This window comes from Lissotriton helveticus, chromosome 5_1, assembly GCF_964261635.1.
Source record: "Lissotriton helveticus chromosome 5_1, aLisHel1.1, whole genome shotgun sequence".
Classification (NCBI taxonomy): domain Eukaryota; kingdom Metazoa; phylum Chordata; class Amphibia; order Caudata; family Salamandridae; genus Lissotriton; species Lissotriton helveticus.
The window spans coordinates 13,808,689-13,823,312 of NC_136065.1; the positions used below are offsets into that span (position 1 = coordinate 13,808,689).

At 44.8% G+C, this 14,624-nt stretch overlaps 1 protein-coding gene across 2 annotated transcripts in view; it reads right to left on the reverse strand.

The window, feature by feature from the left end:
- Window positions 1-14,624, reverse strand: part of LOC144752898 (patr class I histocompatibility antigen, A-2 alpha chain-like) — a 432,525-nt gene that overhangs the window by 56,465 nt on the left and 361,436 nt on the right. For both annotated transcript variants that reach the window (XM_078640723.1, XM_078640724.1), the window contains one exon: window positions 10,614-10,883. In XM_078640723.1, coding sequence (XP_078496849.1) covers window positions 10,614-10,883 — 270 coding nt within the window. The remainder of the gene's footprint in view (window positions 1-10,613; window positions 10,884-14,624) is intronic.

A 14,624-nucleotide genomic window follows, 5' to 3' on the forward strand; every position in this document is an offset into this window, starting at 1 on the left:
CTCAGCGTCTGAAGATAGTATAGGTCGAGACGCTTCCTGGGCTGTGACCACACCAACAGCAGAAAAAGATGCCTGGATGGATTTAATTTTACTGGCAAAGAAGTTAGCTAACTCAGTAACCCAATGCTCAGAATGCGAGCTTCTGGGGGTACACCAGGAGGGAGAAGTGAATTCCTTCACTATCAGAAATATTTCTTTACATGAGTTAGTGGCTGCCTCAATTCTTCTTGCGAAGTAAGACTTTTTTCTGCGGTGATGTCATGATGGTACTCTTTGATGGATTCTCTATATGCTACCTTAGATATGGAATCATTGTACCGACGCCATGCTCTTTCTGCTTTTTTACACTGCCGCCGCTTCTCTGCCAGAGCTGAAGAAAACCAAGGAGCAGATGCTCGGGAGGAATTTATGCGGTCGGCTAGGGGTGGGGCCAGTTCATCAAATTGCTGAAGAAGCCAGGTCTGTAGGTGCTTCAGATCAGTCTCTAGAGTCCCTGTCCGCTGGCACGGGTAGGAAAGTAAGGCCTGCACCTGCATGTCTGGAGAGACACGATGGAAGCCTCTGACATTCTGCATTTTGCGGGAATGCCCACTAGAAAATACTTTTTTGGAGAGGGTGATCTGAAAGTCCACTAAATAGTGGTCCGACCACAGAACTGGCACTGGAGTGGAAGTTTTAATCGGGACAGTTGAGAACACTTGGTCCAGTGTATGACCCTTGGTATGTGTGGGGGCCAAGAGATATGGGATGAGTCCCAATGAAGCAGTGGTGTCGCTGATCTTATTGCTGTCTGCTATATCCTCAATATCCATATGGATATTGAAGTTGCCTAGAAGCAGGCAATGCTGTGATTTTATGCATAGTGCAGAAATTACGGAATGGAGCTCCTCATGGAAAGAGCCTATAGGGACAGGAGGCCAATAGACCAGGAGCCCCGAACACGATTGATATGGAGACAGGGAGAGAGAGAATCCCAAAGTCTCGCATCCGTGAATGTCATCCGTATTTATAATTGAACATGCAAAGCACTTATCCACCACCATTGCAACCCCACCGCCCCTGCCTTTGGCTCGGTCTTTCCTGAAGATGACATAGTTGGGGGGGGGGAGGGGGGATCGCTGTGGCAATCTCCGGGCCCGAACAGTCACCCAACCACGTCTCAGTAAGAAAGAGATAGGTGGGCTTTATGTCTGTCAACAGATTGAAAAAGTCCAGTGCATGTTTCCCTAGGGACCTAGTGTTTAATAGTAAAAAGTTGCTTTTATTGGGTATGGACTTGGGAATAGAAATGGAGCGATTGCCTGGTCACCATCTGCAACCAGTGCATCGTCTTTTGCCTTTGGGTAGTTTAGGAAAGACCGTGCAACAGTTGTTTACCTTACCCCTAAGAGCTAAGAGCTCGTCCTGGGTGTATTTTAGCATCTTAGCCAACTCACTGGCCCCAGCCCCGCCCGCACCCGTCCGTCTCCGGGACGCTGATGGGCGCAGACGGGCTTTCCTTTGGCGCTCCTTAGGCGCGCCCGCTGCTCGGGTCCGCTGCGCGGAGGCGAGGGTGCTTAGTTTTAAGGCGTCGCCGGCGCTAGACAGAACCACTACTCTGCCGCCCGGTGCACCTGCCTCCTCCCAAGATGTCCACTACAGGCGCGAGGCCTACACGTCCCAGCACCCCCTTCAGCACCAAAATCGGCTGACTGGGTGACGTACGCTCAAGGCAAGGCAGCGCAGCAAAGATAGCAGAACAATGAGGGGTGAGTGACAGATTAAAATGAATAAGGTGCAAAGGAATCCTAAAAATCACCCGGCTTTCCTCCTCAGCTGACAGGACCGCATTCCCAGGAGGAGACTTGCTATCATCTACAAGGAATCCATCAAATGCACAACATCCCCTGAGAACACCACCCCATTCATTGAACACCTGCATTTCAAGCTGCAACTGACCATCGACTCCAGAGACTACATTCTCCTCTAAGTACTTCAGATTTCAACTGGAAGACAGAAACAACCCCTGCTCTACAGCACTCCTCAAAAGCTTGAGCAACATCGGACTGACCCAGCTTATCTCAGAATCTATACACACCGCAGGACACACACTGATCCCCATCTTCATCACAAGCGACAGTGTCAAATACAACTCCTTCACGCTGCTCACATGGACCTACCACTCAATCATCCACTTCCAAAGCAACACACCACAGGCTAACACTCCTACTAGGCTCAGCATTCCAAGCTGCAACTGGAACACAATCATAGAAGCAGGCTGCTCAGCGTCCTCAGCACCAATCAATCCAGCCCCACATACAACCTTGACAAGGACATCAATAACTAGATGTAAATAAATGTAAAATCCAGTATTTGTAAAGCCCAAACAATTACCCAAAGGTGTCAAAGCACAGGGGGCCGTCGGGAAGATTAAGCGAGCTATTTGTCCATTATCGCATGTTGCTTGGCTAACCTGCCGCCGGCGATTGAACCGTGAGCCCCCGGGTTCCGGAGTCAGCCGCCCTGACGGCTGCGCTGCACCTCTTCCTTAGAAGATAAAGAACTAAGTGGACTTCCGCACACCCATCGAGCCCAACAAGCATAGCAGATCAAACAACCAGGCCAGATGGTGCAGAGAAAACCTCAGAGACACCAAACGACACTGTAAACAGCTAATAAGGAAAAGGAGAGTCACCCACAATACCACTGACAGAACAACCTACAAGGATGCACTCAAAAGCTATCACCAGCAAGTAAGAGACACCAAGAAAAAAAGTACTAGTGGACAGCATCGGAGGAAGCTCCAACAGCTCCATGGAGATCTTCTCGATCGTCAAGTATTTCTCCTCGCCCTCAGCCACTGTCAACATCATAACTGCCTCCCAAAATTTCTGCAACAAACTATCTAACTTTTTCCACAGCGAATTTGCAAACATCTACAGCAACGTTGTCCATCAACCCAACCCCTGAGAATTCATCTCAAACTTATCCACCACCAACTAAGACAGCAACCTAACTGAATGGACAAGCCTCACCAGAAATGACGGAAACAGTCATGCGGACCATCCACTCAAGGTCCCCAATGAATCTTTGTCCACACCACATCTACAACGTGCAAACATCACCAATCAGCACTACCCTGATCCACATCAACACCTCCATCATGTCTACCATGTTCCCGGATGAATGGAAACTTGCAGAAATCAACACTCTTCTCAAGAAGCCCACAGCTGGCCCAAATCAACTGAGCAACTTCTGATCAATGTCCCTGCTTCCACATCCAGTCAACGTGATTGATAAGGCCATCAGCAAGCAACTCATTACCCACATCAAACTTCACCATCTTCTAGACATCATTCCATCAGTATTCAAAAAGAACCAGAGCACCAAAACAGCACTCATCCTGGCCACTAAGGACATTCAAATCATTCTGGACCAAGGAGAAACAGCCGCCCTCATCCTGCTCGACCTTTCCATGGCCTTCGACACTGTCTCCCATAACATCGAAGAAGAAGCGTCCATGGGATTGGCATGCAAGGATCTGCTCTCAAATTAATCTGTTCCTTCCTCACTGAGAGAGAAGAAACCAAAGGGTCAGGCTGCCACCCTTCACATCAGAGACCAAAAAACTGATATACGGAGTCCCACTAGGATCGTCCCTCAGTCCCACTCTTTTCAATATATTCATGACAACACACATCAACATCATCTGATCACAAAACCTCACTACCATCTCCTACGCCAATGACCCCAAACTCATCCTGTCCCTGACAAGACAATCATCACCAGAACCAACTTCACCAACTGTATGACCATAGTAGCAGACAGGATGCAAACCAACTGCCTAAAACTCAACTCTGACAAGACTGAAGGACTGGTCTTCAGCAACAAGACCTCACCATGGTACACCTCCTGGTGGCTTTCAGAGCAAAGAACCAACATCCACGCTCACAGACCACGCAAGAAATCTAGAGATCATCTTAGACTGCAAGCTCAACATGATGGCTCGAGTCAACACAGTGAGCAGCACCTCCTGCTTCCACATCCTATTTATGTTGTGAAATATTTTCAAATGGTTGCCTCAGAACACCAGACGGACCGTCATGCAAGTACTCATCACAAGCAGGCTCGACTACAACAACACTTTCTATGCCGGAATCGCCAAACAACTCCTACACATATTCTAGACTATCCAGAATGCCATTGTAAGACACCTATTCGACCTCCCATGTCGCATACACATCACATCACGCCTCAGGAAGCTTCATTGGCTCCCCATTCACAAGCTTACCCAATTCAAATTTCTCACGCACCCATAGAAAGCCCTACACAACACAGGACCAGAATACCTGAACAGTCGCATACACTTTAACCAACCCACCAGACACCTATGCTCTGCCTCACTCTCACACACTCCCACATTCGCAAAAGCAAAACAGGAGGTTGCTCATTCTCCTACATCGCACTCAAGACATGGAACAACCTCCCTCAACACATCAGAGCTCCCTCCTCACTTCTCAAGTTACGCAAGAAGTTGAAGACCTGGCGGTTCGAATAAACACCTTGCGGACCGCAAACCTACACACCCACCCAAGCGCCTGGATACCCTATCGGGTGATTAGTGCGTTATACAAATCAATATAACATAACACTGGAACTTCTGGACCAAAGTGGCTTGAAAACAGAGAGGTCCAGTCATCGCAAAATCCACTGTCTATAAAACCTCCTTGCACCAACCTACCAGCCGAAATGTCCCTTAGCAGAGGATACTGAGAAAGTGTAATATGCTAGAAGAGCAAGGTAATTACCTTCAGTAACGCTCTTTCAGGAGGATACTCTAACAGCAGATTGCTAACCTTAAGGATATCCCCAGTTGCCAGACTGGATCTGGAAGATTTTAAATAGCATCAAAACTGCCCATCAGTAGGTGGTGATGTCCAGCTCTGCATTTACATTGGGCCACCCCTGAAGTGATGATGGAGCCACATATATGCGACACCACTGAGCATCAACGTCAGTTTCTTTCTGAATTCTCCCGCACATTCTGACTCGCAGCCCAACAATAATTAGAGCCTCCAGCATGAGGTCTCTAGAGCGGGAACTTTCTACATGGAAAGAGAGACCATTCCACAGAACAGGGAGGTGGGAGGGTCGGTGACGAAACTGCGGTTAGACAGAGTATTCACCAGAAAGAGCATTACCGAAGGTTAGTAACTCATTCTTCTGATGGATATCGCTAATCGTAGATTCCTCACCTTCAGAATAAATACCAAAGCAGTACCTCCGAGGTGGTGGGTCTGTGGAACACCTCAAATCAATAAGTCCTGTAATGCTGAGTGGGAGAAATACCCTTCCCATCGGATCTGGCTGTGAAGGTAGTAGTATTCCGTGAACTTATGCACTGATGCCCATGTTACGCCCTGACAAACGTCCAGAACAATCACTCCTGCTCCAACACAGTGGCAGCAGTATTGGCCCTGGTGGAACGAGCCATCAGTCCTTCAGAAGGCTGCTTCTTGGCGAGAGCGTTGCTTTATGAAGAAGTCTATCCACCAAGGCAAAGTCATTTTCTGCACCTTTTGTTGGCAGAGAAAAAGTCCACAAAGAGCTAATCGTCCATGAATTGGTCTTTGGCACGATCAGTGTAAAAGCTTAAGGCTCTTTTGGGGTCCAGCTGTTGGATTTTCTCCTCTTCCTTCGAGGGTTGCAGCGCAGCAAAGAACATTGGCTGGGATCACTGACTAAATATCAACAACAAAAATATAGAATGGACAGAATATCGATACCAAAATATCGAAGGTCAGAATATAGACTCCCTATCTACAAACAGGTAAGTACAAAAATATCAAAGACAAAATATTGTTTTTTAAAATATAGTTTGTAAAGATTATCAAATGTTTTAAATATGTTAAAAATAATATTAACTTAATTAAATGATTAATATTATTAAATAAAACATACTTCAAGTTTATTAAAAAATATTAAAATTAATAAATAATATATATTATAATAATAAAAATTACATCAGCGTTGGATAGCGGGAGGGTAAAATGTACTATTCCCACTCCAGTGAGTGCAACAGTAGGGAAAGCTTTGGATAGCGGGAGTGTAAAAATTACTATTCCGACTCCAGTGAGTGCAACAGTAGGGAAAGCGTTGGATAGCGAAAGGGTAAAAATTACTATTCCCACGCCAGTGAGTGCAACAGTACGGAAAGCGTTGGATAGCGGGAGGGTAAAAATGACTATTCCCACTCCAGTGAGTGCAACAGTAGGGAAAGCGTTGGATAGCGGTAGGGTAAAAATTACTATTCCCACTCCAGTGAGTGCAACAGTAGGGAAAGCATTGGATAGCAGGAGGGTAAAAATTACTATTCCCACTCCAATGAGTGCAACAGTAGGGAAAGCGTTGGATAGCGTAGGGGTAAAAATTATTATCCCCACTCCAGAGAGTGCAACAGTAAGGAAAGGGTTGGATAGCGTAGGGGTAAAAATTACTATTCTCACTCCAGAGAGTTCAACAGTAAGGAAAGTGTTGGATAGCGTAGGGGTAAAAAATACTATTCCCACTCCAGGGAGTGCAACAGTAGGGAAAGCGTTGGAGAGCGTAGGGGTAAAAATTACTATTACCACTCCAGTGAGTGCAACAGTAGGGAAAGCGTTGGATAGCAGGAGGGTAAAAATTACTATTCCCACTCCAGAGAGTGCAACAGTAGGGAAACTAATGATTTAATTTTTAAATACAAATAAATTAATTATCAATACCAATAAAAAAGTAATTAAAAGTAATTACCAATTACAAAATATATAATAATTAATTAATTATAAATACCAATAAATATTATACATTACAAATTAATTACCTATTAATAACTAATTAGCAACCAATTAATTTTCAATACCAAAAATGTAACAAGTAATAAATAACTTACCAATTAATAATAAACTAACAATAAATTAACTATCAACACACAAAAATAATTTCACAAATGAATTACAATTAAATTACTTCCCAGCCTATTCCCCTATAAATCCACAACCTGCTCCGAATAATAAATTAATACATTCAATAATTAATCAATTAATACAAATTAATTACCAATTAATAAATATTAATTACCAATTATTAATTAACAAAAAAGTAATTATCAATACCATACATAAAAATAAATATTTACTTAATAACAATTAAATTACTTCCCACCCTATTCCCCTATACACCCACAACCCACTACGGAATGAAATTACGCAAAAATTAAATAACATAAAATTCATTACTTTAACCCCTTCCATGCTCATGACGGAACGGTTCCGTCATGAGCTACGGTTGAGCTGTGCTCATGACGGAACCGTTCCGTCATGACCACGCCCGTTTCTATTACGGCCCAGCACCGGAGGGGGAAACGCGGTCGCAAGGAAAAGGTTAAGAAAAAAAAAACATTACAAATATAATATACACTTTTAACACATATACTAACATACAAAACACTATAAAAAATTCGATATATTTTAATGCCTATATTATGTACTGCAATATTTTGGCAGTCGATTACTTACCGGCATTTCGATATTATTAACCACTATATTATGTCCGTTTGATATTATGTCCATTCTATATTTTGACTTCGATATTCTGTCCATTCTATATTTTTTACTCAATATTATGTCTAGTTACCATTGGGAGAGTGATGGATTGCCAAATGTGGAAAGCAGTTACAACCTTTGGGAAAAGGCTCACCGGTCCTCACACCGCTATGTCTGGGAAAATTGTGCTATAAAGCAGATGCACTGAGAGAGCGTGGAACCTCACTCACACGAAAAGTCGAAATAATAACTACCTGGAACTTACTTTTCAGAGTCAGGAGGCATAGAGGAAAGCTGTGCATTGGTTCAGAGGCCATGCTCATGTGGACAGTAAGGATCAAATTGAGATCCCACCGTAGCATCACAAAGGGGATGGTAAGAAACGTGAGTTAAACCTTTCAGAAATATCATCCTAACAGGTGATTTGAACAAAGATGACCGGTCTGGCAAATGTTAAAGGCAAGAGGGGTCAACAAATAACATTAGTAGAGTCCACCGCAAGCCCTCCTGGACCAAAGAGAAGATAAACAACAAGGCATCCAACAGTTTGGCCAACTGTAGGTCTATACTGCAGGTGCCACACCTGGCTACAAATCTGTCTCAGCAAACGACGTAGATAGACAAAGATGGAAAGCCTGGCACCAAGGATGCTGTCTATGACTTCAGGAGGAAGATTGAAGGAAGTCAACTACAGCGGCACATTCTCCACGCATTAAGGTTTCAGTGCAGGACCCGGCCCTCCTGCTGCAACAGGAGATCCTGATTGAAGGGCAGATGTGATGCCCAGAAATTCTCGCTACTACACTCTCCTTGCCCAGTCCACAGCCACTAGGATGAATTGAGCCTTACCACTCCTGTTCTTCAAAATGTGAGGCATAAGAAGCAGCAATGGAAGTGCTATACTCTACTGTATCTGGAACGTGTCTCTGAAAGAGTACTGTCTTGGAAACCCAAGTCCACTTCACGTACCACTGCAAAGCCCTTGTATGCCATCTGAAATAGTCTACTAACTAGGATGCAGGAGGATAAGAGACCCAAAATCCTCAGAACCACTCTCATCAAGACCTAAGACCAAGGGTGAAAGATCGGGGTAATAGCCCGAATGTCCTGGACTCACTTTGACAGGAGGGAAGGTCCGAAAGTGCCCTATATCCACGATGGCTCCAATTAAAAGGAGTTCTGCAAAGAAGTTAGGTATGACTTTGGCAGATGGATAGTCTACCCAGAGGATGCTAAGAGGTTCACCTCTATATGGACTTGGTCTCCGACTGACATTAGCAAATTTGTCTTTAACAGCCAGTCCTTGACATAGGGGAAAACTTGAGTCCCAACCTTTGAAGATGCGCCTTGATCACTGCTATCATTTTCGTGAACACCCGAGAGGAACTTGTAAAAGGAGCATTGAAAACTGAAAATCCTCCTGGCTTACCCTGAACCTTATGTGGTGTCTGTGGGACTGCTGGTCAGGTAAATGGAAGTAGGCATCCTGCAAATCCAAAGCCACCATCCTTTAGCCTTGATCCTGGGCAGAAATAACCTGGACCAACAAGAGCATCTTCAATTTGCCCTTTAACAGGAAGGCGTTCACAGGGCAGAGATGAAAAATAGGATGAAGAGCTCCTTCCCCCTTTCTGCACGAAGGCATAGTGAGACTAATAGCCAGTCTCTATTTCCTGGGGCATCACCCTCTCTATGGCTCCTTTGGCCAAACGAGCCAGCTACTTTTGAAGAGAGATGTACAGGTGGTCCTTTGAAAGCTGCTCTGATGTGGGTGGAAGAGACAGTGAGTTGAAAAGGAATGGTAGGGCACAATCCAGTCTAAAGATCAGAAGGACCCACTAGTTAGAAGTTCTATTATGCCACATGTGGAGGAAATATCACACCCTGCCTCCACAGAGTGACTTTGTGCCACTAAGAGCAAACTAAAGCCATTTGGAAGCAGCTCCAGGAGGGGTGGGGGACTGGAAATGTCCATGATGGGCTGGACTTTGTCAACTTTAATCCCTGACCCCAAAGGACTAGGGTGCCCCTTGCGAGGGCAGAGGGCCTTGGCGCTGCTGACAAGCCAAACTTCTGAAGTAGCCACAAATGGGACCAAACTGCTGAGAAAATAGCCTAGCAGGTGTTAAGAAGCCTATGGAACGCGTAATGGCCTGGCTGCCTCGCTGCTTGAGAGATTTTCCTCCTGTGCTGGGCTTCAATAATAATAGGTGTGGTGAGCACAGGAGCAAGCACTGTACTGCATGACGAGCTGAGCTCATTATGAGCATGGAAGGGGATGTTAAGGGCTGAATCAATTTTCTCGGATAAAAATCAAGATCCACTGAAAGGCATGGTTATGTGTGATGCCTGCACATCCCCAGAGAAGCCCGTGGATCTCATCAATATGGGATGCGGGAGCACCATGATAGTGCAGATGGCTCTGCCCAATTGGTCTGCAGCGTCCAGAGCAGAGAGGTGACATATTTCAAAACATCCTGACCATTCTGGATGGTGTAAGGTAGGCTGGCCAGAAATTATTCAGGGACCACCGGCAAGACCTTGCCAAACATGTACCATAAAGTGTGGTAATATCTCCCCAGCAAGCAGCCGGCTCACAGCTGACAAGTTGACTGACCGGAGGGCAAAGCTGGCTGAAATAAACATCAGTTTCCCGAATGCTTCAATCCTCTTCGACAATCAGTCTGGGGAAGCGCAGGGGATGAAAACAGGGGCTCACCCCGCATGGGGAAGTCTGAACCATCAAACCTTCTAGTGTAGGGTTGGTCTGGATGCTATTGCAAGCTTTGCAAATTGCTTTATTGATGAACAAACCATGAGTATGTGTCTGTATATTAATTTGAAATGTAGTGACATTTTGAAAATGTGAAGAACATGTATGTAAAAAAAGAAAAGGAAAAAAGGCCCATATTTATCGTCAGCTAGCCCTCCCTTCTTTCTCAGCTCTCTATGCCCTTGTGTCACTCGCCACCCCCTCAGTCACTCAAACCTCCTCAGTGGCTCACTTACTGCCCCACACCATTGCTAAACCTCCCTCCTCCAGTGACTCACCCGGGGCCTGGTTCGTTTGTCCCATCAAGTTCATGAAACCATCCTGGAGAATCGTCTTCGCTTTTTGAAATTCTTGTTCAATATTTTCCCAGAATTGAGGATCCTTGTCTGTGATCTTCCCCATCCAGAGGGCCCGGGGCCCCGCCATGCCGCTCTCGGTGGAGTAACCGATGATGGGGACGTCATCCACGTATCCTACTACGGAATACTGAGCGACTCCGGGTAGAGGTTCCGGCAGCAAGGAGAACAGATAGCGGAGAGAGTGCGAGCCTGGGGGAGGAATGGGAGGAAAGAAAATTAGTTAGCGAATCTCACATATACGTGCAGTTTCAGCTCCCTTGTGTGTGCCATGAATTACCCCCCACACATCCCTCTTACCATACATTACAGTAATTCTCACACACAACTCATTGCACTGAAATTGCACCTACCCCTCTAACCGTGTGCAACACTAATCCCTGCTAATGCAAAAAGGACAAATGATGGATGGAATGCTGAACAAATCAAACATTCACCACCAGTCACAAATCTGAGTTTCATCCATTGTTTTTTTTTTGCTCACCTCACCACTCCAATTTGGGCCCAGCCATAGGCAAATCGGTCTTAGGAACAGTCCATTCCAAACTGCCAGGCCAGGCCCTCCCTGGAGCAGTAACAAGCATCCTGGAATCGTTTACGGGGAATTACCCCTCATCAGCCAGGCTAGCTTGAATCCGGTGGCACAGTAAGCACCAAAACCATGTCTGGGCATATCATTCCCACTTAGGGTGACAAAAGCAAAAAGAGCAAATGATGGACGGAATGCTGAACAAATGAAACTTTCAGCCCCAGGCACAGATCTGGGTTGAATCCATCGTTTTCTTGCTCCCTACGCCACCCCAGTTTGGACCGGGCCATATGCAAATGTGTCTTGACCATGTGCCTCATGGGAACAGTACAGACCGTACTGCCAAGCAAGGCCCTCAATGGACCATAAACAAGCATCCTGAGACCGAGACACTAATCCCTGTACAAACCCCCCGAACCGTGTTTAACACTAATTCCCGTACACACCCCTCTAACCATATGTAACACTTACCCTTACTCACAACCCTCTAACCGCCCTATTTTCAGCCTGGCTCACTTTTTGACACTGGTTCTGTATGAACATGAGTAAAGAATTGCAGGTTGGGACATTGTAGGCTGTGTAAACATGCAGAGTCAGCTTGCTCAAAGGTTTTCAGGCAATAGTTAATCCTCAAGTAACGTCTACTCAGAATAGCATCTTTTTGTTCAGCCTTAAAACGTAGCAATTGTAGGAAGGTGGAATCTGACCACATGGTTGCCCCCACCTTTTTTTCTGGTGTTTTGTTGGTTTTCGACTTAGTTGGACTAGGATCCTTCTAATCAGGGCCCCAGTTGACATGCTTTCTCTTTAAAATGTATTCCATGTACCTTAGTTACACTGCAGATTGGATTCTGTGGTACTCTTATAAGTCCCTAGTATATGGTACACTATGTACCTAGGGCATAGGTACCCCAGAGTCCTACTAGGGGCTGCAGCATATATTATGCCACCCCTGGGAAGCCTTCCAAAATGACACCACAGGTCTGCTACTGCAGCCTGAGTGAGGTGGTGCATGCACTCATTACCGAGTTATAGGTCAGTCAACCCTATGGCAGGCCTTATCACTCCTGAAGGGGAAAAATTCCTAGACACTGTCCAGGAGACTGATGCACTGCACAATTCAATCAGTGTGAGTGTAAATCTTAACTTAACAGTAGTATTCGTTATGTTCAACACTAATTTACTTCAGATAGACATTGTAGTCATGCATTTATGTACACTTCAAAAAAAGTTTCTGAAAGTTGGTTGATTGTTCATAGGAGGTTTTATTTGTATTCTCAGGATGTTGTTGTAAATTCACAAATTCACGAGTGATAACGACGATGATGGTTTAAACATCCCAATGCATTTCGGGCTATAAACAATGCCCTTCGTCAGGGGAATCTACAAGACAATATGATTTATAATGAGTATCTATAGGCGACAAAATATGCAGCTCTTCATAAAGAGGAAACAGGATTAGATAGTTTTAAAAAAACCTTTAGAACCAGTATGGCGTGCCCAAATATTGGTGAAAAAGTAAATGCCATGCACTACAACCCTTCGTGAGTAAAGAGCAGGTTTAGAACCGAACGGTGTCCAAAATATCATGCCTTGGAAGTGCGCTGAGTGCAAGAAACGTGACTGATAGATTCTTATGTGAACTAGCCGGTAACATTTGCTGTTGTGCTGGTCTCATTCGGCACTTCTCTTTACGAGAGTCCGACGATCTAATACAAATAAACGGGCATTAAAATAACATGCACTACAGCCCTTCGTGGGTGAAGAGCAGGCTTAAGACCAAACCGTATCCAAAAAATCATGCTTTGGAAGTGCGCTAGGTACAACGTAATTAGTGGATTCTTACTTAAACAAGCCGGTAACATTTACTGTTATGCCGGTCTCATTCGGCGCTTCTCTTTGCGAGCGTTTGGAGATCTGGTGAAAACAAACGGGTATTAAAATGATGTGAAACGAGATGCGAGGAGAGGCGGTAAAAGGGTGTTGCCCCTAGAACGTGAAGAGTAATGCAAACTTTACCGTGTGGTGTCCACGATGACGTGCCTGAAACAAACAGGATGTGAGATAAATGGTTAACGGCCACGTTTGAATGCCTTCATCTCGTCACTATAAACAAAGTGAAACTGGGAGCAGACTTACCGAATGGGAGTTCTCAAGTGCTTCACAGAGTGCTCTATGTTGCACGTGAAGGTGAAGTCTAACGGGGAGTGCCTCGCTTATTTAAAAAAAGGTGCCCATCGAAAGAGGACTATGTTTGGTGCGCGCCATATTGGAAAGGGGAGAAGTTGGAGACAGGATAAATTTTACACAGCAGGTTGTAAACAATAGCGGAATTGCTAGTGGTCATGATCGACAATAAATAAAATAATGCAGACAAGCAAACGTGAAAACAGGTGACAACCTGAATAACACAAATGGATTTCAGAGGCAACAGAGAAAAACTGCCACTAGTAGTGTGCACAATCTGTTTGGAGGGGGCAAGACGCAAAATTTACATGAAACATGATAGTTCAAATTTATCATTAAGCCCCGTTGGTGTCAGAGTTTGCAAATACCAAATCCAATGTGATTCTCGTTGTGACAAGATCTTGGCCCGATCACGTTCAACATTGGGCTCAATGACCTGCAGAATCCCAAATTTCAATTGGGATATGTTATGTCAGTGTGTGTGCCAATGGAGTGCTAAAGGAGAATTTGCGTTTAGTGTACGTATTCTGCTCTTGTGTTCAGTTATCCTTACTCGTACACTGCGTTCCGTTTTCCCAACATAATAAAGGTCACAAGGACATTTGATGTAGTAGACAACATAATCACTATTGCAATTAGCGGTGTATGCTAATGCGATTGATTTGCCTGATCTGGGGTGGTTCATTGTTTTCCCTGTGATTGCGTTGTTGCAATTGGAACAATTCATACATTTAATGAAACCTTTGTGTTTAGCCTTCAATTGGGGAGGTTTGGTGTTCAGAATCTCCTTCAAGTTACTCGCCCTTTTATAGGCGAATAATGGTTGAGCGTTAAACATGCCTGCAAAGTCAGGTTCAGATTGCAATAGAGTCCAGCGATTAAGAATGATAGATTTCACATGTCGTGATTGGGTAGAGTAAGTTGACACAAAAACTTCTCTGGGAGAAACTCTGGCCACTTGTTTTTTCTCAAGAAGTGACTCTCGGGTCACTTGGGAAATTCTGTTTACCGCCTGATCCAGGACTGGATCAGGGTAGCCTCGTTGCTTGTATTTGTCTCTAAAGACATCAACCATCTGCATGCCTGTGGTCTGATCTGAGTTAATTCGTTTGATGCGAAGAAACTGGGAGTACGGGAGGTGTTTTTTCAGAGACCATGGGTGGAAACTGTGATAGAGTAAAGCGTTGTTCCTGTCAGTGGGCTTAGTGAAAATGGAG